This window comes from Gouania willdenowi, chromosome 8 (assembly GCF_900634775.1).
Source record: "Gouania willdenowi chromosome 8, fGouWil2.1, whole genome shotgun sequence".
In the NCBI taxonomy this organism is placed as follows: domain Eukaryota; kingdom Metazoa; phylum Chordata; class Actinopteri; order Blenniiformes; family Gobiesocidae; genus Gouania; species Gouania willdenowi.
In genome coordinates, this window is record NC_041051.1 from 34,033,383 (window position 1) to 34,061,176 (window position 27,794).

The 27,794-nt window shown below is 41.8% G+C and overlaps 1 protein-coding gene across 4 annotated transcripts; it reads right to left on the reverse strand.

Moving 5' to 3' along the window:
• Window positions 1-57: 57 nt before the first annotated feature.
• On the reverse strand, window positions 58-26,946 carry crhr1 (corticotropin releasing hormone receptor 1). 4 transcript variants are annotated; one of them, XM_028454342.1, is made up of 14 exons: window positions 26,833-26,946; window positions 23,694-23,784; window positions 23,566-23,616; window positions 23,374-23,493; window positions 10,172-10,254; window positions 7,649-7,755; window positions 7,295-7,415; window positions 7,053-7,206; window positions 6,896-6,956; window positions 5,562-5,634; window positions 4,198-4,283; window positions 3,995-4,133; window positions 1,104-1,145; window positions 58-1,027 (listed from the first exon to the last, which is right to left on the reverse strand). In XM_028454342.1, the coding sequence occupies exons 1-14, from the start codon at window positions 26,860-26,862 to the stop codon at window positions 890-892; spliced, it is 1,296 nt and encodes a 431-aa protein (XP_028310143.1). In that variant the 5' UTR covers window positions 26,863-26,946; the 3' UTR covers window positions 58-889. The 4 variants fall into 4 exon arrangements, 3 of the variants coding, with proteins under 3 accessions (XP_028310143.1, XP_028310142.1, XP_028310144.1); XM_028454341.1 differs by having other exon boundaries at window positions 6,896-7,206; XR_003674583.1 differs by having other exon boundaries at window positions 932-1,027; window positions 3,961-4,133; window positions 6,896-7,206.
• Between the last annotated feature and the right edge of the window lie 848 nt (window positions 26,947-27,794).

Below are 27,794 nucleotides of genomic sequence, written 5' to 3' on the forward strand. Positions count from 1 at the left end.
ACCCGCAGCATCACTGCATCCTGGTCCTGATGAGGTCAGACTCTACACAGAGACTGGTTTTATTCACATACTTTTATTGAATTACAGAGTGAAATATTTACAATAGTTTAATACATTTAACAATGTTTATTATTATTATTGTACTACATTCCATAGCTGTCTGACCAGCAGGGGCGCTCTGCACATGCGCCCTGAGAAGCACAGGGTCAAATCATCTTTCACTTTGATTTACGGATGCTGCTCATCACCATGGTAACCGAGGCCGTGATGGAGGGAGACGTGGAGGCGTCAATGGATCCTGATTGGACGGGGGCGTTAACCAATCACAGCCTCCCTCTGAGCTTCAAATGGTCATCAACACAGGGTCTTGGACAGAAGTCCCGCCCCCTCACCTTTGAGTATTGACTAGTTTAAAGCAGCTGGTTATAGTGAGTGACAGGTGTTTTGAATCTACTGGGGATCATGTTACCTGTTGACTGACACACACACACACACGCGCGCACACACATGCACACACACACACACACGCAGAGGCTGTTTAGTTTAATCCTGAGTTTTCTTTGAAATGACAAACAGTGGCTAACTTTACGGTTGCTATGGTTTCAATGGTTGCTATGCTAACAGTACTGTTTAAAGTGTATTTAAGTCTACACACACACACACACACACACACACACACTGATCAGCCACAACATGAGGAGCAGCAGCTTCATCCAGAGCTTTGGAACAAACATCCTGAGTGCGTGTGTGTGTGTGTGTGTGTGTGTGTCTGGCACATAGTTGAAAAAAATTAGATTAAAAACAGTTTTTGGGTCCTCGTCTGTCATGTGATCCAGTGAAGGCAGTTGATTGGTCCAGTGTGTGAATAGCTGTGCTGTGATTGGTCCAGTCAGAGGTTGGACTGTTTGATGCTGTGGAAGGAGACCCTGCTGGGGGACGTGGGGATGGATGTGGCTCGGACCACGCGACTCCGGATGGAGTGACGGTCCTGCCAACGAATCCAACGCTTCCTGACCGTGGAGCGCACCTGCACAGGTAGAGAAAGATGGGTTTCACTTCCTGTTTCCTGTTGGCCACAGGGCCATGTTCTCATGAGGAGTTACCTCACTGTTCAGGAAACAGTAGAAAACTGAGACGAAGAATCCCTGCCGAAAGAAAAAAAATGTTAGTGCGTCCCAGTTAGCATTAGCAGCTATCAGACGCTAGCTAGCGAGCTGTCTGAAGAAGCTAATCACAGAAATAAACAGAATGACCATTATTCTCGCAATCTTTACGACAAAGCTGCTGGGACGTGATATTTGAATGTAAACCAACCATACCACGTTCGTTAAATATTTTATTAGTACACGTGTACATATGTGACTGTTTTGTGGTGTTTTTAATTTTTAATTTTTTTTAAAAAAAAAGGACAAAAAGGAAAAACCACTGCAAGATGATATATACAAAAACACAATACACAACATTGACAATCAAAAACCAAACAGAAAATTAAAAAAAAAACAAAATAAATCAGAATTCACTCAAAACACATTTCTAATTATTTTTAATTATCAGGTTTTCAACCTTTTAAATAGTACATCAGAGCTGTCAAGGTTCAGAAAATAACAATAGTGAGACTTTAATGACCTGATACGTTCTGGTAAAAAAAAAAAAAGTCCTTTTTTAACATGATTTTGTTTTAACGTTGATTTCTACCTTCAGAATGATGTCATCACCTCCATACCAGCAGCTCTCCCTGCACTGTGTCCTCCTAATGATAGTTTTAATCAACCACAAATTACAAATGAAAACTAACAAGAACTTTGACAAAATCCATTTATTTGTCAATATTTCATATGAACAACTGTCCATCATTTATCTGGGGACATGTCTCATGTTGTAGGTGTTTATCACAGATGTTGATGATGACAGAGGCTCCCACTTAAAACACTGTGGCCCAAGGCAGTGCTACCTTTACCTCAGCTCTCCTTGTCTGCAACAGAAAGGACGTCATTAAAAAGATCATCATGTAAAAAACATTCAAACATCAAGTCATTTTTCATTGAATCAATGTCTATAGAAATACACTATTACATACAATAATAATCATAAGAACAGTTCAAATGAACATTAGATTAGACATTTGTTTCATTTACTATGTATTTATGATGATTTAACCTACAAGTGTAATTCAGCTACTAACAGTGATCATAACACTGCTAGTAGCTGATTAAGAGTTTTAATTTATTTAAGTTAATGTCTAACATAGACATATACATGTAGGAGTGGATGATATGGGGAAAATCACATCACGATTTTTTTCATTCAAATCATTTAGACTATTTTAAAGTTATTTACCAATAAAACAAACCAATTCGCTTCCTTAAAATCATCGCCCTAAATGGAAAAAAGGAATAAAAGATCATTTAAGACAAGGTCATTTTCAATTTTTTTTTAAATTGTATGTAAATATTGTATGTAATTTATCAAACTGGTTTTAAGTATAATTAACATCAAACTAAAGGTCTGACATGTTCTTATAGTCACAGTATTTTTACTTTAACTAAAGTAGTGTAGCGTTAGCATTAGCATCACATGCTACATAACAAGGCATCATATCAGTCTAGTGATATCTATTAGTTATTGAGGTAACACACTCATATTAATAAAATCATACTTTAAACAGTGTTTGAACGCCTCATTTCACACAGTTTAGACAATCATATCGTTTACAAGATAAAACGTTACTGCTTTGGTTACATTAGGCCTGGGTGATATGGACCAATATTCATATCTATATATTTTTACTCTAAATGACAATAGGTGATATAAACCATTTATTTTTTATCAATAGTTTTACAATAAAAACAATAATAGGTCAAAGTCAGTGGAGCCACAAAGACCCTTTTATTAATCACTAGCAGCACAATAACTACATTTTGTGTCACTTTTGACTTTTTCCTTCATTAAGGCTGAAATGTGATTAAATGATGTAGTGTTGATTTTTTCAGGGCAGCTCTGAGTTGTTGAAAGTAGTTTTTAAAGTAAATCACATTCAGGACACTGTCTCTTTAAGAATGTGTAAACAGCCCTGTTAGCAGCAGCAGCAGCAGATCTCTGCTGAGGATAGACAGAGAGTTAGTTAGAGAAGAGAAACACATGCAGTGTTTCCTCAAACATCTCTCAGTGCTTCAACACTCACAACTGATAGAGTTTAACAGACAGACAGACATCTGCACTGAGCCTCTGACAGACACTAACACAGCTGACTGTGTGTGTCTGTGCACTGGGGGGGAGGGGTTAGTTTTTTAGACGAGTAAACTAACACTATAACACACACACACACAGCAATATAAACAGTGAACAAAATTAGGTAGTTACATACCATCTCAGACGGCGTCTGTTCTCTAGAAACACTTTATTTCTGAAAGCATGTCGACGAGTCGATGCGTGTTGTGTGAGGTGTCTCAGAAGGCTCGTCAAGACCCGCCTTACGTTGCTTCTGATTGGTTATTATTGTGTGATGCCTGCCGTGGTTGGTTAGATTTAGGCACAAGGAGACATGGATTGATTATCTTGGTCAGTCAATCAGAGTTACTCAAACTACGGCAAACCGCGAGGACCAAAGTTTATCATGAAAAAAAGTATTGAATGGGGAAATATAAGCGTGAGCAATGTCAAGTGTGGCGTGTGATGTGAGAATGGGTCAAACTGCGTGAATGTTACACTCAAAGGGTGAGGCTTGGCAGCTCTGGTACACAAATTGCCGTAAAATAGGCCAACCTGATAGAGATGTGTTTTGCACATGTGTTGAAAGTGAAAGCAAAATAATCAAGCCCGTGAATGGATTGGGCACTGACAAGCAGCCAACAGCAACTAATATCAGGTAACAGTGGCTAACAGCAGCTAACAGTGGCTAACTGCGGCTAACAGTGGCTAACAGCGGCTAACATCGGCTAACAGTGGCTACCAGCAGCTTACACAACGTTTCTAATCAGGTGTTTTTGAGGAGGACCTGGAAGGACTCCAGGATGGAGTTAAAGTAGATGAAGACGATCTGAGCGATTTCATCATCTCCTCCAGGATTAACGAAGAACAACATGTAGGTGATTCCCAGGAGAGGAAGAAGAACCAGGGTCGCCTTCACCGCCTTCCTGTAGCGAGGAGGAGAACGCCATCAGAACCAGAGTGTGTGCGTGTGCGTGTGTGTGTGTGTACCTGTACTGAATGGTCTCAGATGTGGTAGACGCTCTCAGTTTGGTCATCAAGATACGAACGATGTTAAACAAGAAGACAAAATTTATCTGAAGACAAAGAGAGAGAGACTGTTCATTGGCCCACGCACTTTGGTCCCAAAAAATTACGAAATCTTTACTAATTCATTAATTATTCAATATTCACACTGTAAATGTTTAATTTGATCTGATCAATACTTTTTAAGATATAGATAATATAGGGGGGGGGTGTCCTTATTGTTCTTCCATGTTCATCTTCCAATATATCTGTAACTCCATCACATATAAAGGTAAATATGGTATAGTAATAAGCTCCACCCACTCTCTCAGAATATAGAAATAGATCTGCTATACATCATATCTGGTGGACATGTCAGCTCCTCTAAATAGTCACAAAATCAGTGTGTGTTTGGGTCTGGAACATGTTTGGGTCTTCAGTAAACTACATAGCATATGTCTCAGCTCCCTGTAATGTGATCAGCTTAGAGCTATGAACATAGACTGTTCACATTACAGTCACAGATTATGCATTCGCTTTGGAAATATGAAAATATACTTATTTTTTTTTTTTTACCATTTTCTATGGCCCATAACTACAAAAATGGAAAAAATCTAATTTAATTTATGGTATAAAGGTTACTCTTTATTGAAATATGAAACTATTTTTCTTTATGTAACTTTTTCATCTTTATTTTGAAACCCCAACTTTGGGTTATTTCACCACTGGTAAATATTTTTAATCCTTTAATTGAGGCCATTGTAGCTTGGCTTTGTGTCTGATAATCATTTATTATTTATTAGTTTTTGCATTAGAAAGTAGGTGGAGCTGTATTATATATTAGGGTTATATTTACCTTTCTATGTGCTGGAGTTCCTGAGATATTGGAAGATGAAGATAGAAGAAAAATAAAAAAGTGCAATAATTGACACATTCCCTCTCACTAAATTGTCCATATCTCAAAAAAGTCTTCATCAGATCAAACTAAGTGAGTAATTACAGAACAATTTCAGAATGATTTGAGCCTGAAGTGCGTAGGATGTCCTGAATCTTTTTTTTTATGACAGGAAAGAACAGACTGTATTTAAGGTGGACAGACTGTATTTAAGGTGGACAGACTGTATTTAAGGTGGACAGACTGTATTTAAGGTGGACAGACTGTTTAAGGTGGACAGACTGTTTAAGGTGGACAGACTGTATTTAAGGTGGACAGACTGTTTAAGGTGGACAGACTGTATTTAAGGTGGACAGACTGTTTAAGGTGGACAGACTGTTTAAGGTGGACAGACTGTTTAAGGTGGACAGACTGTTTAAGGTGGACAGACTGTTTAAGGTGGACAGACTGTTACCAGCAGCACCAGGATCATTGGACCCTGGTAGATATAATCCGTGTAGACTCCACTCTTCTTTCCAAACCAGCACCTGTGGATAGAAAAACAAACATCTCAGCGTGCAGTAAAGAGATGGTGGTGACCAGTGACTCAGAGCGACTGACAGTGATGGAGAACATGGTGTTTCAGCCTCTCTGCCCACGCACACACACACACACACACACACAGATGATCAAAGAGCTGCCAGGACATCCTCAGAGTGTGTCCTCTGTCCTCACACTAACCCCCAATTTCCACCACATGTATAACTGCTGAATCATGCTGAGCCCTCTACAGTAGATACTCAGACCTTCTATTTCTGACGGACACTTGAGCTGTCCTGCAGTAATTCAACAAAGATAAGCCCGTGACAGGACAGGAAGTAGTGCACAGGCACAGAATAAATTATCAGGTTCATTTTCAAAATAAAATACTGAGTGTTAAAGGCGGATTGTAATTGCATCCATTTTCGGTGGATGACCGACCCGGACATTTGAGCCAATCAGAGACCTGTAGGTGAACCGAGCCCTGCCTCCACACTCCTCTCATTGGGAGGAATGTACCAGGTTACCCCTGAAAGAGGAAAACACCAACTTACCAGAGCCATTGTGGACTCTAACAACTACTCTACAACTCGCTATATCACGCGATTACACATGAATTAGTGAAATCTCCTGAGTCACTGCAACAGATTCACATCACAGATGGAGGAGGTGGAGATTGAAAGACACGTCAATAATTGCAGCAGGAATGTTGCGATCAGTGGAAATCTGGTGTAAGAGTCATGGTTTAATGGTTTTATTGTTTCATGATTTAATGGTTTAATGGTCCAATGGTTTCATGAGATCATGGTTCAATGGTTTCATGGTCCAATGGTTCAATGGTCCAATAGTTTCATGGTTTTATAGTTCAATGGTTCAATGGTCCAATGGTTTTATGGTTCAATGGTCCAATGGTTCAATGGTTCAATGGTCCAATGGTTCAATGGTTCAATGGTCCAATGGTCCAATGGTTCAATGGTTCAATGGTCCAACGGTCCAATGGTTTTATGGTTCAATGGTTCAGTGGTCCAATGGTTCAATGGTCCAATGGTTCAATGGTCCAATGGTTCAATGGTTCAATGGTTCAATGGTCCAATGGTTCAATGATCCAATGATTCAATGGTCCAATGGTTTTATGGTTCAATGGTTCAATGGTCCAATGGTTTTATGGTTCAATGGTTCTATGGTTCAATGGTTCAATGGTCCAATGATTTTATGGTTCAATGGTTCAATGGTCCAATGGTTCAATGGTTTTATGGAGGCCTGACTTACTTCTCATCATCATAATACAGCTTCCCAAACGCCCAGGCAACAATGATTGGGAACGGGATTCCTGCACACACAGACAGGTGAGCTGAGACACACACACACACACACACACACACACACACACACACACACACACACACACACACACACACACACAGACCCCAGCCGATGCAGATGAACATCCACTTGCGTAGCTTGTCAGTAGAGTAGGTCAGAACTACGGCCGTGTGGAGGTAACAACCTTCACCAAACATCCAGAAGAAGTTGGTGACATGGAAGTAGTTATAACCAGCGGTTACTAGGCGACACCACACCTGAGGTCAGAGGTCACAGAGAGGTCAGAGTGAGGTGACCACAACCTGGCACAGCCGAAGAAAGACGTCATTATGGTTACTGCCTCACCTGGTTGCCCTCGGTAACAGCAGGCGTCATGGTGAGCTGGACCAGGAACCAGGTGGCGTTCCTCAGGATGAAGGCGGAGATCAGATTCCAGTGAATGATGTTCCTCAGACAGCGGATGCTCCTGGTAACACACACACACACACACACACACACACACACACACACACACACACAGAGACAGGGTAAAAAATCGACATTAAAAAACTGCTGGTGTTATGGCTGGATTAGTAATCATGTTATCTCGTGACTAAAGTAATCAACAGTTATAACAATCGCACCGGAATAACTCAAACACCAACACATTAACTGGACTTAGTGTGACACACACACACACACGCGCGCACACACACGTACCTGAGTCTCATGAAGAGTGTGAAGGCGAGCAGTAGAGCGCCCAGAGAGATGCAGTGTCCGAGGTAGTTGATGATGACGGCGACCTGATAATGAACTTTACTCTTCCTCTGAGGACACACACACAGACACACACACACCATCTAGAGATTTGCGCCAACCACAATGTGTGTAACATATACAATATTGCAAAAATGTTCCATATTTCTCATCTAAGAAACGAAGCACTGTCCTGCTGCTGGCTGCTCCACAGTTCTCCCGTTCCTGTCCCCCATGTTATATGTGATTGTCTTTTCATGTTTCTTGGTCGGGAAGTAACTGAAACTTAATTTCCCTTCAGGGGTTAATAAAGTATAATCAATCAATCAATCAATCAATAACATCACTGATAATGTTGACTATAAAAGTAGCATTGATGTGTTGTTAAATGTTGTAAATTCAGGATAAAAATCTTTCTGCTTCATTTCTGCTGCAATACCATACATGAGCTGCTGGGGGCAGTGTCGCTTCACCATTTTCATTGTAAAGAAGAATAATTGCGCAATAGAAGAAGAACCAACCTAAAGTCTCAAAAGTTTGGGACCATTTCACTAAAAACTTCCACTAGAATAGAATAGAATAGAATAAAGTTTATTGCCATATGCACATGCCAAAAAAAACAGGTACAACAGAATTCTTGTGCATGTCCCAGAGTCAGAAAAAAATTAACAAATAGACACTACACACCTGAGGTAGAACTAACATCTGTGACATGAAAGAATCAAAGCAGCAGAAAACTATTTTATACATATTTTGAATTAATTTGCTAAAACTGGAATGAAAACTCTTGACCACTAGGGGGGTGGGGGTGGGGGCAATGTTATCCCTGCCCCATATCAATCTCTTGTTCCTGTCCAAAGTTCTGGAAAAAGTCGTCACAGTTCTTCTAGAACATCTGGAACAAAGCCCACTTTCTGAAAAATTCCAGTCTGGTGTTCTATCAGCCCACAGTTCACAGACTGTCCTGGTCAGGGTCTGGAACCCACCTCCTCCTGACAGCTGATAATGTTCACCACAACATTCTACTCCAACACATACACCTCAATACTGGTCTGTCTGGAATGGTTCAGATCCTCAGCGACAGGTCACAACAATGAGTCCCTCTGCAAAGCTAGATCCTGTATCATCTACTCCAGTGGTTTCCAAACAGTGTGCCGCGGCACACTAGTGTGCCGTGAGGCAAGTCTGGGTGTGCCGTGGGATTTTGTGACAACCATACAATTATTGCAATATACAACTACACAAAATAATTATTTTTTAATTTACTACTTTGTATGCACTCATTTCATAATACAGTGGCAAATTCTATACCTACATTTTTTTTTATTATTCATTTATAAATACTTCATGAGTAATATAGTTATTTTTGTCACATTTTAAATAATAGTTTTAATAATAGTTACAGATATTGTTCATGATATGAGTGATAACACGTGTTGTAAAGGCTACTTTGCACAATAGGTGTGCCTTCAGGTTTTTACTTGTCCTTTGGTGTACCCTGGGCACAAAAAGTTTGGGAACCACTGATCTACTCCACCTGTGGAGTCCCTCAGGGATCAGTCCTCCGCCCTAACCCTCTTCACTCCACATGCTACCCCTCGGACACGTCATACGCAGACATGGAATTTCTTTCCACTGCTATGCTGACGACACACACATTTGTGTCAATGGACCCCTCTACCTCTGTCTCTCTCCCCTCACCATCTGTGACCCACCTGTGATGATGTGGATGAGTCAAACATTTCTACAACTCAACAGCTCAAAAACAAAGGTCATTCTAGTTCCTAATCAGGTCTAGTATATCCTTCTCTGGTCAAAACATCCCACTGTCATAATTGACTTTCATCTGACCTTTGACTCCCACGTCAACCAACTCAACCAGACCACTTACTTCCACCTCAGAAATATTGCCACATTCCGACCATTTTTCACCCTCCAAGATGTAGAGAAATTTGTCCACGCCTTTGTCTCCTCCAGGCTGGGCGACTGCAAAGAATCTGAAAGAACTGGTAACCCCCCCCCCCCAAACCAGCTCCAGCAACTCAAACTACCTCCTCCACCCAGAACTAAGCTCTGCTCAGTGGGAGCCCATGTTTTCTGCTCCTCTGTATCTTGAACATTCTCCCAGACACATCAAAACCCCACAGACAGAGGAATCTTTAAAAAAAACAGCTCAAAACCTTTCTCTTCTGAAGAGCATTCACTGCTTTTTGTTGTAAAGTGCATTATAAATTGTATTATGATTATTAATATTATTATGGTTAGACCTGCCTCGTGATTGGTGGATCTATGAAACATGGACCGGTTTGTGCTTGAGTCCAGATGGTTCTCATTCACAGGTTGATCAGTCATCAGTGCTTTCACACTTGTCTCTGATTGGCTCAGTGTGTTTGTGTACGTGTGAGGATGACTTTGTGTGAGTTTGTGCTTGTATTATATATCTGAAGCTGATCATCGATCATTGATCAGTGTGTATTGATGAATCACCATGACGATGATCTCTGTGCACTGACTGTAGTTTCCTCGAGGGGCCCAACTGCCGTTTGACTGACACTCTCTGAACACTTGGTCTGTGAGACACACACACGAGAAACATGTGAGCATCAGCATTGAGTGACAGTGTAATCATAGCAACACAATCCATCAGTTTGATCAACACACACACACATACACACACAAACACAATGATAAGTAGGTTGGAAGGTAAGAACAGAGCAGGATCGTTTGTATGTGTGTGTGTGTGTGTGTATTGTGTGCAAGAATGTGTGATATTTTATCGTTTATGATATATCGCCAAAAACATTCTCACTGGTAAGAATATGTCATCCCACAATAGATTCCCATGTCGGAAATTAGCGAAGGCCACGGGCCATTTGTTCCACAGTTCCACAAACCGCCGCCCCTCACACAAGCATAAGTGACAGTGGGACTTTAAACAGTTTTTCTTTTAACAGAAAGAAATCTTTATTAGAACCAGAAAATAATTTCATTATAAATGAGGAAATAAATGAATTGTATATAATAACACTAACACAGTGACCCACATGCACTATTATATGGTATAAAATAGCTCTCTGAATCAGCAGTTGTTGTAGGTTTATAATGTGTCTTGTGTTGATGTATTTAAATGTATTTGTGTTTGTAAGAAACCTGTTTACACTTTAAGTTGGGAATTGTTTTCCTGGTAGGTTCAACCAAGGCGGTAAGGTCGAAGGTGAGGTTCCAGACGAAGCGCGATCCAAAGATGTAAACGGTAGAAGTGGTGGAGGATGATCTAGTAAATCACAACGTCACTGAAGGCGGATGAAGGCTGCAACAGCGGGCGGTCTCCAGTCATCATGCCCTTGGATTCAGACCCCTTTCTGCCAAGGATCGTGCGGTGGTAGCAGGTGCATCAGCGTCCTCACGTTAAAAGATGTCATGCGCTTGTGCGACTTCAAGTGAAGTCTGGCAGTTCCTAGCCACAACCTGGCACACAGGAGGTGGGTGTCAGATTCAGTCGGTAAGTTCTTGGACTGAGGCAGAAAGAGTTCTCGGCAGCTGCACCCATGACTGAGCAGTCCTATTCAGCATCCACTCTGCTCACCCCAATAGGGGAGGTAGTTAGAAAAGGTACCCTAAACATAGCCTGCCTCAAAAAATCCTGTCTGGAATACATCCAGAGGGATCATCTCCATGCAGTCAGAAACAAAGAAGACAGTTACACATTGGAGCCTGGAATGTGCAGACCCTCATGGACAACCAAGCCAGTGATCAACCTGAAAGGCAAACTGCTATCATCTCCAGAGAACTAAGGAAATTCGACATCGCAGCACTCTCTGAGACCCGACTGGTTAATGAAGGTGCAGCTGATGGAGGAAAAAAGTGGATATACTTTTTTTTTGGAAAGGAAAGCCTGTAAATGAGCCACAAATCCATGGTGTGGGTTTTGCTATTAAGAACCGCCTCATTTGGGACGCTAGCGAGCAGGTAGTGGAATAGGAGGTGTGTTCAGAGAGCTCTGCACAAAACCACAATTAAGTCTTTTTTAGTTGGCGTTTTGATTAAGAGTGAGAAGCTACGGGATCATCTAAGATATTACCACATCATATGAGACGAATATCTCTACGGAATATGGCAAACAACATGCACAAGTACAAATACATGGGCAAGGGGTCTTCAAGCAAGACGGGCCATGACAAAGCCAGCAATACAACTAGCATTAGCAGGCCGCACGAGGCTGAGACTCCTGCGGACTCTAAGCGACACAGCTAGCATGAGGGAAAAAACTAACGTGGCGGACTTAAAAATGGAACTGCTCTCATCCATTAAAACCGAAATGACTGAACTTTTTCAAAGAGAGGTGACGAAGGTGACAACAACTGAGATCGAGGGCGTTAAAGCGGAGCTGCAATCAGTGAGGCTGAAAATAGCTAACAACACAGTAGCTCTTCGTTCCGAGTTGGAAACGGTCACAACTCTTGTATCAGATATGGAGCAGGGGCTCTCTGGCTGCTCAGATGATATCGTGGTACTGCAAACCAAAGTTCAGAAATTGGAGAAGACCGTGGAGGCTCTGCAAGAGAAATATGTGGACATGGAGGGACGTATGTGGAGGTCAAATGTCCGTATATTGAATGTAGCTGAGGAATCTTCGTGTACACCTGCCTCTGTATCCAGACTACTCAAAGATGTGTTGAAGCTGGATAAGGATGTGCTGACTGACAGGTCTCATCACACTTTACAGGACAGTTGACATCCTTCGCCACGCATGGAAGCTGGTCCACTCCGCCACAACGGTTCAACCATACTCATCTTTCCCAACCTCCCTCCGAGTGTGGCCCACACCAGGTCGGCATTTTACAATGTCAAAAAGCTTCTCCGAGGACGTCCGGGAGTGGCGCTACTGGCTCCTCTACCCTGCCCGGCTGCAGATCACTTGTGATAACAGCAGAAGTGGTTAGTATTTGAAGTTTCGGATCTGTACTTCAATCTAATAATTTACTGAATCGACACCACTGTGATAGGTTTTTTTTTTAAAAATTAGTATTATTATTATTTATTGATTTTATTTTATTTTGTATATATATATATTATTTTATTATTTTTTTTAAATATATATATATAACATTATTATTTATTTATTTTATTTTGTATATATATTTTTTTTCCCAATTATTTTGTATTATTTTTGTATTTTTTAATTATTTTTATTATTATTTTCAATTCTATTTGTGATATCACAACGCATATTCTTGTATTATTAACTCATAATTTTATGTCATATTTAATAATGACCAAACCCCTTTTACTTTTTTGATATTTGGAGAAAAAAGACAATCTGTTTATTTATTATTATTTTGATAAATTGATGCGGAGCTACCTGTATAGCTAGAGTTCTGTTAAGCACGTAATGTGTGGATTTTGTTATAAAGGGTTTATCACCATGTTCTTGTTGGTGACTTTTGGGATTGGGTACCTGTTGCACTGAAATATATATTACAACTACTTGATGTGCTTTTTATGTTAGTGATGGGATTTTCTGTTCTGACTAAACTGCATCTAATTCTACCAATATCTTTGTATTTGAAAACTCATGGTTAATCCATTGTTGAATACGTCAGGCAGTGGTTGCCAGGTACATTTTGTCTCCTGGAATGTTAAGTCCCTAAACCATCCCGTAAAACGTAGGAGAGTGCATGCCCATTTAAAGCAGTTGAACACAGACATTGCGTTTCTTCAAGAAGCTCATTTAAATACATTTGACCATTCAACACTTAGGGGTGGATGGGTGGGGCAATTATTTCATTCAAATGTCTATTCTAAATCTAGAGGTACAGCCATTTTAATTAAGAAGACGGTCTCTTAGTGTGTCGGGGGTGGAGGCTGATATAGAACGTAGTTATAATCATAGTGGGTAGACTAAATGACACTCCTGTTGTTCTAGTAAATGTATATACCCCTAATTGGGATGACCATACATTCTTTAGACTCTTTTCTTGTACACCAAATATAGATACACATCATCTCATTCTGGGAGGTGACATTAACTGTGTGCCATCACCATCACTGGACCACAGCTCAGCCAAAACCAAAAAACCACTCATTCAACACAAATGGTTAACAAGCTCCATAAGACTTATGGAATAAATCATGTTTGGAGTGGGATTACCTTTTCTATACTCTGAAGAGATTTAGATTTGGTGTGAAGTTTATATCTTGGATTTGTACTTTATACTCTTCGCCTGTTGCTGTAGTTTGTACAAATAGTAATCAGTCACATTTCTTTAAACTAGAGCACAGAACTAGACAAGGCTGCCCCCTGTCTCCCCTATTATTCTCTCTAGTAATTGAAACCCTGGTGGCCGCAGTACGCAATGACGTTTGTATTAGGGGTGTGCAAAGACAACATTTTGAACATAAAGTGTCTCTTTATGCAGATGACACTTCTGTATTTGTCTGAGCCACTTCAAAGCCTTCCAAGGTTACTTGACCTTTTGGATGATTTGGGGAAAAAAAAAAATCGGGTTATAAAGTAAACATGCAGAAGAGTGAGTTTAGGTCCATACATTTTGAAGCACAACAGAATATGTTGCGGTCACTCCCATTTAAACTGAGTAAAGATAAATTCAAATACCTAGGTGTATGGAGAACAAAAAATTACAAACACATGTATAAGACAAATTTTATCCCACTACTAGATTCTATAAAGCAGGACTTTGAACGCTGGAATACATTCCCATTATTAGGGGGCAGAATAAATATTGTTAAAATGAATATTTTACCCATATTTTTATATCTATTTCAATCTGTACCATTATTTTTAACAAAATCATTTTTCTCACACAGACAAGTTAGTATCATCACTTATATGGAATGGAAAAAGCATCTCAAAAAATATTTTGCAGCGACACCAGGAACATGGAGGATTCTCACTTCCCAATTTCCAATATTACTATTGATCATCCAGTATCCACTAAATGCTATATTGGCCTCATTCTTTACACAACAGTAGTTTTAAATGGTTGATACTTGAGAACATGTCATGCAGATCTACCTCTTTGCTTTCTTTGCTGTGTTCAAAGTTACCTCCCCCTCAACCTTTATGAGAATTTTCCACAAATCCATTTGTTAAACATTCTTTCAAGATCTGGACTCAATTCAGAAGAAGTTTTGGTTGAAATCTGTCAATTTACGCTCCTGTAATGCAAAACCATATGTTTGTCCCTTCCATTATCGATGACTCTTATGTAGTGTGGTTTGCACATGGCCTGAGGACACTGAAGGACTGTTTACCTCATTTAAACAAGTGAAAGTGATTTTTCTAATTCATGATTCTCATTTCTTCAGACACCTTCAGCTTCACAGTTTTGTGTCTGCTTCACTTAATCACTTCCCATCACGACCACCTGAAGCACTCTTTGAAAACAACTTGGACTTGAATGCAAACTCCAAAGGACTTATTGGTCAAATTTAAGCTATTATTAATTCCTATGATTTGGAAACATTGGCTCGTGTCAAAGGAAAGTGGGAGGAGTAACTTGCAACTGTAATCCCTGAAGATGTATGGCAGTCTGTGATAGATACTATTTATTAATCTTCCTTTTGTTTAAGTCATAGGGTAATTCAATTTAAAATTGTTCACAGATTACATTGGTCAAAAGTGAAACTGACTAAATTTAAACATGACCGAGAACCAACTGTGATCGCTGTGAAACTGAACCAGCGACACTATCTCACATGTTTTGGTTTTGCTCAAAATTGACACATTTTGGGAATCCATATTCAGATTTCTTTTTGATATATTTAGGATTAATGTTTAACCAGACACCACAATTGCAATATTTGGTATTGTACCACAATTTTCTAAATTTAATCAAATGCAGAAAAGATGTGATTGCGTTTACTACACTTATTGCCTGAAGGCTTATACTGCTTAAATGGAAAGACCTCCATCTTTTAGAAAGTGTTTTGTTGAATTTTTATGTCACATAACGCTGGAAAAGATACAATATTCTACAAGAGGTTTTTCACTCTCTGGCAACACATCTTGGATCAAATTAAACAGGTTATCCCTCAATTATTCTAACAGAATGATGTTGTATTCATATTTCTATTCAATTGATTTTTTTTTTTTTTTAAGGTGCAACAGGGTGGGAGTGTTCTGTGGGAGGGGGGAGGGAGAACATCTCCCCAGGCGCCGCAAAATGGCTGCCGACTGCTCCCCAGGGATGGGTTAAATTGCAGAGGACAAATTTCAATATATATGTGTAACAACATATATATATGACGAATAAAGGCTTAAAGCCCAGTTTAATTTAATTTAATCAATCAAAACACTTTGAACAAAAAAAAAAGAACTGCCTCATCAACCACCTCCTGAACTCCCTGTGGGCATCAATGAGTGCCTAATGACCATACGCCTAATGCTTGTCAGCAGTCAGATGGCCACAGTCGTTAGTGCCTACGCACCAACGCTTGATGCACAAGGCGAAGTTGAGGAGGCCTTCTACGCTGACCTGGACAAAATTCTATCTGAAGTCCCCAAGGACTTGGAGACTTCCTACTTGGAGACTTCAATGCCAGAGTGGGAAGAAATCACCACCTATGGAAGGACATGCTGGGGAGAGAAGGGGTCGGAAACACAAATCTCTGTTTTGATACAGGCTATGTCAATTTTCAATAGCCTTCTGTCCTGGGTCTCTCTGCTGTAATCCAATGAGTGGCCTAACTACTACTTCCAAGCCGGGTCTCCAACTTCTCCCAGTTGTTATCCATAACACATAGTCGATCCTTAAGCAGCTCTTGCTTTTGATATCGATCAACACATGAGTCTGAGTGTTCAGAGCTCTGCTACATCCTTCAGAAATCACTGGCAGCTTTTCCAAAACAGTTGCCAGCGTAGTACGGACTTTTCGATAGATTAGGAAACCACCAGCTCCGATCAGCAGCATGCCTACTATCATTATTCCAATCATGTAGATGTCCTCCACGTCTTCTACGGAAAGGATGGACAGACACACAACTCGACACTTGTTCCAAGGGTCAAGTGCGTATCCAGCCACAAACGTCTCGCTTGGACATGTGGATTCACCACCCCTGGTTCTTTTCGTTGAAAAAATCTGGTCAATAGCACTGAGAGACCAACTAATTAATTCCATTATTCCAGTTTTGGATGAGTCGCAGAGAGAGGCTCTTGTTAGGCTTACAGGACCAGACAAAGCAGCAGCTGGGAGAGATAAGGGCAGAAAGGAGGGAGAAACAGAGAGTGCGACTGCCTTCGTCGAGAAGCAGAAGACATCCACTGTAAGGCAAAAAGAGCAGCCCATGCCAAAGCAAAGACAGTTGACAGGCCACATTAACAAGATGGCGAACAAGATGGCGCCAGCATGTACCGGCTGCCGTCTGCCCGCTCTGCTTGAACTTTTGTTTGTCGCCGCACTGATCGGTTTTCTGTGCAAAAACATCACTGCGCTGATAGTTTACGACCATCAGGAACTTGTTCTTCTTAATCGTTCACATGATGTATGTCTGGGCTTCAACTCTAAGGATCAAACATCCAGACTTCCTCCTCACTTGGCGTCAGTACCTGACTTCCTGCTGCGCTCACCTGTCCTCCGGAGGAAGCGTGCCAAAAAATGGGGTAAATGTGGTGGAGTCCTGTTGAGGATAAAGGCGTTCTGGAGGTCAAACCCTGGGACTGATCCTGGATGCCAGTTAACATATGGATTACGGTGGATTCAGCCCGTGGCTCCAGTACGTCTGGTCTCCGGCTTGCGTCACCTGCCGCTCGAAGCGCCGCTCCGCAGATGCCGTCATGGGCATCGGGGTGTGGATCACGGGTGGCTTCGTCCGCTGCGCCGCAGCTCTCCACAGGCCGACGCGGAAGTGACTCTACGCCTCGGCTTGCAGAATGCTAGATCGCTAGCCAACAAATCTCACCTCCTGAAGGACCATTCTATGTCCCGCGGATTGGATCTGATGTTCATTACGGAGACATGGCAACGGGAAGATGACTACGTTCATCTTTATGAGCTGTGCCCTACGGACTGCTCCGTATTTGGAACTCCACGGCTTACACGACGTGGAGGAGGATTAGCGCTCGTATACAGAGACGGTTTCAGCTGCAGACTGTTGGACATAAACACGTTCAACTCCTTCGAGCTCCAGATGTGTAAGGTTGGAAATGAACACTCTTTTTACTGTGTTTTAATCTACCGACCTCCTGGTCCTGCTCGTTTATTCCTAGATGAATTCTCTGAGTTTATGTCATATATTGTTAAACTGTGTATTAATCCTTGGTGATTTTAATCTACATGTTGATAATTCCTCCTGTCCTATGGCAGCTGAGTTGATGTCTCTAATGGACTCTTTTCACTTTGTGCAACATGTGTCAGGTCCAACACACACTAAAGGTCATACTTTAGATTTGGTCATTTCTTTTGGTTTAATGATTGACCATCTAGGTATTGAAGACTTACAAATAAGCGACCATTGCTGTATCATATTTAATCTGTCAATCACACTGGTACAGACTACTTCTAATGTGAAAAAGCAGAGACGCATTCTTAATGAAGCAGCAATCAGTGGATTTTCTGCCTCTTTTGATCCAACTACATTTACTAGTTGTGATGATGTTGACACTTTTATGACAAACTTCAATAGCCATTGTCTGTCTGTTTTGGACACAGTAGCACCAGCTAAAAATACTCCAGGCTCTAATAAGAAACCTTGTCCGTGGATGAATGAAGCTATTTTTAGCTTTAGGAGAAGCTGCTGGAAAGTGGAACGGTTGTAGAAAACCACTAAACTAGAGGTGCACAGACTCTATTTAAAAGAAAAGATAATGGAGCTAAATGAATTAATAAAGCATGCCCGCTCTGCTTATTTTACTAATCTTGTTTTGCGATAAAGAGAAACCCCAAGGTTTTGTTCAATACTATTGAAAATCTTGTTGCATCCTCACCGTCCCATGTGCCTGTACACACACAGGAGGACTGTAACAATTTTTTAAATTTCTTTGTAAATAAAGTACAAGATATCAGGGCTAGCATCACTCCTCCCTTGGTTAGCTTGTGCAGTGCATCAGCCCCTGTGAGCTCATGGTCCTCCTTCACTCCTGTCAGCCTACAGGATGTTCAGATTTTAGTAGAAAGATCAAACCCTCATCGAGCACTGTAGACATTGTTCCTACTTCTCTGCTTTTAAACGTTTTTGATGTTGTTGGTCCTTGGGTGGTAAAATTAATAAACCTCTCACTTTTATCTGGCTCGGTCCCCAGCCAAAGAAAAAGAGGCCGTTCACAGACTCAGAAACTGTGAAGGACTGCATGTTGGCTGTCGTGGACGAAGTCTTAACCGACGATAAAGTTAAGAAGAGTGTTACATCTGCTATCAAACAGGTACCCCTGTCTGACACTTCCAACATTCGCAGGGTTGACGTTCTCACCACAGATGTCTTTGAGACGCTGCTAAAAGAACTCAGAAAAGCTGATAATATGACTGTAGCAGTAGACGAGTCTACAGATAGAACTGACACAGCCCAGCTTTGCATGTATGTCAGTTTTTTTGATGGGAACGTTTTCAAAGAGGAACTGCTGGGCTTGTTGCCATTAGATGGACAAACAACAGGTGAGATACTGTTTGAAAAAATATCATCATTTTTTGAAGACAATGATCTGGACATGAAGCGTGTGCATGTTTGTTACGGATGGGGCTCCATCCATGGCTAGAAAAGTTAGCGGTTTGGCTGCACGTTGGTCCGCTGTTGTGCCTCAGATGACAACCCTGCATTGTATTGTGCATCAGACTGTATTGTGCGCAAAGCTGAGCAATCATTTTAAAAAGACAATGGACAATGTGATGGCTATAATAAACTTTATTCGCTCAACATCGAGCCTCCAAAATCGCTTATTTCACCAGCTGTTGTCGGAGATGTCTGAGGAGCACCAGGACCTAGTGTTGTACAATGACGTAAGGTGTCTCTCCAAAGGCAAAGCACTGGAGCGTTTCTGTGATCTCAAGGAGGAGATAACGGCTTTCCTCCTCCGCAGCAAGTTAAAAAAGAGCAGAGACATACTGAACTCAAATACTGGATGACAACTTCATGGCTGATGTGTGCTTTCTGTGTGACATATGTAGGCATCTTAATGATCTAAATATGGGATTGCAAGGTAGGGATAGAACTGTCATTGATCTTGTTGAACAGATGGGTGGCTTCCAAGTCAAACTGGACATTTTTACAACTGACTTAAGCACTGGGAGAATGCTGCATTTTCCCACACTACGCAAATGCATCTCATCCACCTTCCAAATCACTGACGTGATGACAGGTTTCATTGCACGGTTGAAAGAGAACTTTACCAGTCGACTCGATAAGCTTGTTCTGATCACACACCAGGACTTATCCACCAAAGCAGAGAAAGTGTTCCCCTCTATTGATGAGGGGAAATTCATACTCCAGCTTGTGGATATGCAGTCATCCTGAACCATGGCTCACAAGCTTCACAGCAATGGACCTGCAAGGTTCTGGTGTAATGTCAATGTACACCAGTTCCCTAATATTAAGAAAGTTGCAGTTTACTTGCTCAATATGTTTAGATCAACATACACATGTGAATCAAGCTTTTCACACATGAACATGTTCTCTCTGACTGACACTACTCTTAACCACTGCCTTCAGATTGCATTGACATCTTATGAGCCAAACATTTATGCTCTTGTTCAAAACAAGAGGTGTCATTTCTCCCACTAGAAAAATCCACTAGGGAAGTGTTACACTCACATCTACATAAGTTGAGATGTAATGCCTAATGTTAAGTGCAATAAAGTAGTGTGCTATAGCAGGAACAAAATGTAGTTTTATGTATTTATGTGACTGTTTTCTTTTAACTTATTATTTCACTTAGTTGCACTTTGTTATGCACATTGATGCCAGCTTTATTTCATTTCAATGGGATAGTAACTGTGTCACTGTGCCCACTGTTTATTTTTTTGATTATATGCACTCAGAATGTGACTGTCTCAGATGAGACCAAATATAGACAAACTCTGTTTTTTGTTATTTCAAGAAAAGAAAAATACCTCAAGTTCTGAAAAGTTGCTAAGTTACTTTTTTTTGCACTTTCAGATGTGACCAAATCCAAAGACGTCATTTCTAATCTGCACTTTGTTTTTATGTTCACATGCACCTTAACATGTGCTTGTATTGTATTGTATCAAAATGTGTTTTGTGTTTATGTGTTTGAAATGTAAAATTTTAAGAAACCATATTTCAGCACAGGTTCTGTTGTGTTTATATCCTTTTGGATGTGGCAATACGTTAATAAACATCCAGTGTGTTCGTTATCTTTTCTATTTGTGTTTATTTTAAATGGTTAACTTTGCTCACTGTCTGCTAAAAATGTCCATCCCAGCTCATATCCTTAGTCTGAAAATCCGGCCCGAGTAAATTTTTAATTGAATAGCCCTGCTCTAGAGATTCAGCAGCTTGCTGACTCTGGTGACAAGAGGTTTCTTCGATGCCACAAGAGTGATATATAACCCCAGCTGCTGCTGCCTAGCCCCCCTTTGCTCCAAGGATGGTCTCTTGCAGCTGAAAGACAAGAAGGCAATTGCAAATAGGTGGAAGGAGCACTATGAGGACCTCTTAAACAGGTATACCCTTCCTGAGATGAGGCTCTTGAACAACTCCCTCAACAGCCCATAGTAGAAAGCATGGGAGGACCACCCAGCCTGGAAGAGGTGCGGAAGGTCATTAGGAAGATGCGGAACAACAAGGCTGCGGGACCTGTAGCCATCCCAGCGGAGGTCCTGAAGAAAGATGGACTCAATCTTCTTAAGCTCCATATTTAAGAAGGGAGAGAAGGCAGACTGCAAGAATTACTGTGGGATTTCTCTCTTATCGACCATAGGGAAAGCCCTTGCTCGGATTTTGGCCAACAGACTCACCCCCTGGCAGGAAGCATCTTTCCTGAGTCTCACAGTGGGTTTTGCCCAAGCAGAGGCACCACAGACATGATTTTCATTGCTCGAAAGCTGCAAGAAAAATGTTGGGAACAAAAACAACCATTATACAGTGCCTACATAGACCTCACCAAAGCCTTCGACTCAGTACACCGTCAGGCCCTCGTACCCCCCGGGTACTGAGACTGCTGCATGATAACATGTCAGCCGCAGTACTCTGTGGCAGTGGAGATGTAACGGAACCCTTCAAGGTTGACACAGGAGTCAAACAAGGATGTGTCATCGCTCCAACACTATTCTCCATCTTTGTTGCTGCTATCCTCCACCTCACAAGTAAACATCTGCCCCTGGGAGTCAAAATCGTGTACAGAACGGCCAACTCCATCACTATCACTGCCACCATTGCCAAAAATCAACTCGGACTGGTCATGTCATCCGCATGTCTGACTAACGCCTCCCAAAACAAGTCCTTTATTCCCAGCTTGTTGAAGGGAGGCGGGCCCTGGGAGGCCAAAAGAAGAAGTTTAAGGAAAACATCAAGGCAAACCTGAGGAAGTGCCACATAGACCTCAAGTCTTGGGAAGACAAGGCAATAGATAGGGCGACGTGGAGAAACCTTGTCCGTGAGGGTGCTGCACAATATAATGATGACCTCCGCCATGCTGCACAAGACGAGCACAGACTCAGGAAGGAGGGAGCAACCACCAAACAGGCCCAATCCAAACCCACTACCACTTCATTCCACATTGTACCAGAATAGTCGGGTCCACAATTGGCATCTTTGCCCACCTGAAGACACACAAGGTCCAAGAAGGAGGACAGTCATACTCGACCATGAGTCACCGCCAATGGAGTTTGTGTGTGTGTATAGTGTGTGTGTGTGTGTGTGTGTGTGTGTGTGTGTAGTGTTAGTGTGTATAGTGTGTGTGTGTGTGTGTGTGTATATTGAGTATATTGTGTACAGTAGTCCCTCGCTAAATCACGGTTCACCTTTTGCAGCTTCGGTGTTTCGCGGATTTTTTTTACAGTGCAATTTTGAATACATTTTTTTTACAGCGTATGAACACGCATTGTGTTCTGCGTCCTGATTGGCTAATGCTGCGTTCACCCACCAACAATACATCCAACTCAGTGAGTTTCACTGTCTGCTGTAGTGAGGAGCTGTGCTCCTTTTTCTCCTCATAAACATAAATCACCAGTGAAAAAAGCCAGCGTGATCAGCGGCTAATGCTATGCTAGCTCAGTGCTACAGAGAGAACTTTTACCTGCTACTACCACCTCCTCGCTGATTCTCCTTCACGCCTAATCCTTCCTAGTCCTGGTTATAAGGGGCGTGTCCTACAGCTCCAGGTGGTCACACACAGCTTCTACTCCATGGTTGAATGGATGAACAGACCAGTGTACGTGTTGACGTGACGTCATCGTCATCAAAGACTCTCAGCATCAATGTCTGATCACTAGTAGTGTGACTCTGAAGTGTTTGAAAAAGGTTTTATGTTTTAAAATCTACAAAGGTTTGAACTTTGAGAGAGTTTAAATAAGAGAGAAATGTTCATTGTCTGAGAAAAGTGTATAAAGTGTGTGGTGAGGGTTTTACAGCCTTAAGACATGTAGAATAATAGTAAAAAATGAAGCTGACTACTTTGTGGATTTCGCTTATTGCGGGTTATTTTTAGAACGTAGCCCTGTGATAAACGAGGGACTACTGTATATGTGTGTGTATAGTGTGTGTTCGTGTGTACTTACTGCTGGTATTATACTGTATTCCATTGAACTGATGAGGACAGGCTCTAGAGATTAACTGTCCTGCTGAGCTCCGAGGCCAACACGTCCCGATGCCGTCTACAGACATCTCGCAGTACACACCTGAGAGCAGATTAGGGTCACTTCCTGTTACTGAGCCCACCTGTGGTGGGGGCGGGGCTTAGAGTGACTCACCTGACACATTACTGACAGTGAACGTTTGGTTGAGCAGCAGCAGGGTGCGAGCTGAAAGACAGACAGAAGACAAGTGACATCATAGGTGGGCGGGGCCATCTGTGTGATGGGTAAAGGAGACGGGCTACCTGTGTGGTTGGTGGAGAGCAGGAGGAACATCTCACAGGTGAACTCGGCTGCAAACACTCGTCCTCCGAGCAACGCACACACACAGAAAACCTGCAAACATCACCAAGCAGGACAGGGGAAGTTTTCCTCTGTGAGAGGAGTTTGCATGTTCTCAACATGCGTGTATGTGTGTGTGCGTGTGTGATTGTTTGTTAGCTTCAGTGCAGTGTAAACAGTTTGTTTCTGATTGGGTGGCATCCAATAGCACAGATGGATCAGAGTCACATGACTGTGTGCACCTGTGCCTACACACACACGCACGCACGCACGCACGCAGGCACGCAGGCACGCACACACACACACACACAGAGCTAATTTTAGCGCTGTGAGCTCGGGTATAAATTGCAGCTCTGGCAGCAGCTTCAGTGGGATGAAACATTTTACTGTGACACACAAACAGCAAACAGGATGTGGGGGACAAACAGCAGCAGGATGACTTCACAGGTTTTTTATTTATGAAATGCAAACATTACCAACAGCATGGACAAACACAGATAAACCAATGATCCAGGCTCATCTTCTCCAGTATGGACCTCAGAAAGATCCTGGACCCCAGCCCACGTCTAGCCCCCTGAGATGGAGGGAGTCTGAGGACTAGCATCAGAGCTACTGTCCTGGAGGACATGGAGAAGATGCTCAGAGGTCTCAGACAATCATCAGATGAACAGCATTGACAGACATGCCCCTACACAGATGAACATGCCCCTACACGGATGGACCCGCCCCTAAATGGACAAACACAGCCCCATGTGGACGCGCACGCCCCTACATGGAGGAACATGCCCCTGCATGGATGGACGTGCCCTCACACATGCGGACACACCTCTACTCAAATGAACACACCCCCTACACAGAGGTACACGCCCCTTCACAGAGGGACATGCCCCAACATGGAAGGACACACCCCTACATGAAAGGACATGCCCCAACATTGAGGAACACACCCCTACACTGATAATCACGCCCCCTACACAGAGGAACACGCCCCTACAAAGGAAGTGTCTGATATGAAGAAGAGAGTGGACCAGCAGAGACCAGAGGACAGGGTCTACCACAGCAGGTCACACCTCCAGCACATAGTGACAGGGTGGAAGATGCAGGCAGGCTCCACCTACATCAGTGGTGTCCAACTTGTTTTGTGTGGATCACAGACTTTATAAATGAATGAGAATGGGTCAGAACCCAATCATTGAGCTTCTGACCTCAGAGTGAGGGGGCCCTAGACCACCAATCTGTTCATTTACTACCTCTAATAATCAGTAAATGGACTAAATGGTAAATGGACAGTAGAAGAAGACCCTCCTCCAGCCCAGAGACATTAACAGAACGTCATCATTAGAACGACCTCTGAGGAAGCCATGAAGTTCTTCTAAAGAACAAAGTGAAAGTCTGTGTGACTGACTGGACCCTCCACACACACACACACACACACACACACACACACACACACACACACACACACACACACACACACCTGCTCTATAACTGTGTAATAACACATGTAGTCCCTCACATCCAGATCCTTTGATTCTTCACTGTTTTCCTTTGTTTAATTGGACTTTTCGTCAGTTTTCCTGACTTTATTTTTCTGTTATAAGAACATTAACCTCTCAGAGAACTCACTAGATGTTAAAGCTGACAAGGCGTTAGTTTGTTCTGATCCAGGTCTGGTGCTGACCATCACACTTTCACACATTATTAAATGGAAACGCTACATTTTTACTGTACATTTTACAAACTTTATTTTCAAAATTTTTGTATCGATTGTATTTACATTTTAAAAAATAATAGTTAAAATATTTAAAACAGATTATTAACAGTTATAACCACCAACAAAGTAGATCGTGAAGAGATGCATGTGGTAGAAGTCTGAACTGGTCTGGACTGGGAGCTCCTAGCAACCACCACAGGATGAGGTTCAACAGCTAACACGCTAATGCTAATCAAACAGGCAAAGAGCTGTAGATACCAGGTGACTGTAGCACCAGGAACCACTGGAGCAGATGTGAAAGGTCAAAGTTCACGTGGTTCCCGTTGGAGGAGGAGACCTCAGGGTAGTGACCCCAGAACTAGGAGGACTAGGAAAACTGGTGAGTCCAACAGAATCTATTGGAATAAACACACGAAGCCTCGGGAACAGTTGACACACACACACACACACACACACACACACACACACAGGAGGAGGTGGTGATGGATGAAGGCTTGTCAGAGGCTGCAGATTCATACTCTCCTCATTTCATTATCTGTTCCATGAATGAAGGCGTGTGTGTGTGTGTGTGTGTGTGTGTGTGTGTGTGTGTGTGTGTGTGTGTGTGTGTGTGTGTGTGTGTGTGTGTGTGTGTGTGTGTGTGTGTGTGTGCGTGTGTGTGTGTGTGTGTGTGTCTATAAATAGATGCTGCAGATACTCGTCCTGTTTCTGTCTTAAAGAGCAGAGAAACATCTTGGTCAGGTGACAAAGACGAGTAGCACTGACCTTCACTGAGGCTTCGTTTTACACTAAACTAACATTTCATCTCATGTGTCACAGCAAATTATTATTATTAATAATATATATATATATATTATTATTTACCAATCAAAGTATTGATCACTGTTTAACATCCTTAACAACACTTGGTTTTCACTCAAACATTGTGTGTCTGGTTGTTTTCACTCCTCAGGAACCACTATTGTTATTGTTTAGTGTGTGTGTGTGTGTGTGTGTGTTTTCTGTTACAGGTTTGTGTGTTTTTCTTGTGTTTTTGTGTATCTTGTGGTGTAGTGTGTTTGAGGTAAGATTGTGTGAATTTTTGTTGTGCTTTTTGTGCAGTTTTGTGTGGTTTAGTTATGGTTTTGTGTTTTTTTTTTGTGTTTGCGTGTTGTTTTGTTGTTATTGTTTTTCTGTTGTGTATTTTGTGTTTGTGTGTTTCTGATATGGTTATGAGTATTTTTGTGTGTTTGTGTGTGTGTTGTGGTTCAGTGATGAGCACGTGTCCCTCGGTCCCAGTGCTGCTGCTGACTGGTCCCCAGTGAGGGACGCGGACCATCTGTCAGTCACACAAACACCATCACATCACACGTGTATGTTCACACACCCACGCACGCGCACGCTCCTACCTGACTCAGTAGTTGATGGTTCATCATCATCGCGCACGGCCCGGTCCACGCGCTCCTCTGAGCTCCAAACAGAGAGTGATGGAGGCGCGATTTACCGGTGCTGCAGGGAGTCAGAGTCAGCCAATCAGAGAGCAGCAGGAGGAGGAGAGAGAGAGAGAGGGAGGGAGAGAGAGAGAGAATTTGGACTTCCGGTGCTGCTGTTTTTAGTTTTTAAAATATATACAACAAACTTTATAGATTAGATGAAAAAAGAAATAAAGGTCTCCCTCTGCTGGTCACACTTTGAACTACATAGTCACTAACTCGTGACGTCACACACTCAAAGCATAGTTACAATTTTTACCAATAATTTCATTATTATTCAATATTAACTGTAAATATTTAGTTTGATCTGATCAATACTTTACAGATATGGATAATATAGTGTGTGTGTGTGGGGGGGGGGGGGGGGGGGGGCATGTTTCTTCCATGTTCATCTTCCAATATGTCTGTAACTCCATCACATATAAAGGTAAATATGGTATAGTAATAAGCTCCACCTACTCTCAGAATATAGAAACAGATCTGCTATACATCCTATCTGGTGGTCAGTGTGTGTCTGGGTCTGGAACATGTTTGGGTCTTCAGTAAACTACTACATTTTTTTACTATTCACCGCTTGTGATTATGGAAAGCTGATTGATCATATATTAGATATCTTTGATATAAAAGCTCAGTTTCCTATACTAGTGAGGTCTTTAACTGCACTAGTTTACTAGTAGAACACTGACACATGTACTAGTAAACTAGTAAGGTGCTAGATATCCACTAGTTAATTAGTTACATGTATTTTATGTTTACTAGTTAAACTAGTTTGACTATTTTTAACCTTAATAGTTAACTAGTTAGGATACACAGTTTTTACAAGTTAACTAGTAAAAGCCTAAATGTTCACTAGTTAACTACTAAGAGAACATTAGGTT

Bases quoted from the DNA above. Each gene is read 5' to 3' on its own strand.
- crhr1 (XM_028454341.1), bottom strand. From the start codon at position 26,862: ATGATGATGAACCATCAACTACTGAGTCAG. The intron at 23,785-26,832 runs GTAGGAGCGTGC...TGATGTTTGCAG, and splicing joins ACCATCAACTACTGAGTCAG to GTTTTCTGTGTGTGTGCGTT. The intron at 23,494-23,565 runs GTGAGTCACTCT...ATCTGCTCTCAG, and splicing joins CACTGTCAGTAATGTGTCAG to GTGTGTACTGCGAGATGTCT.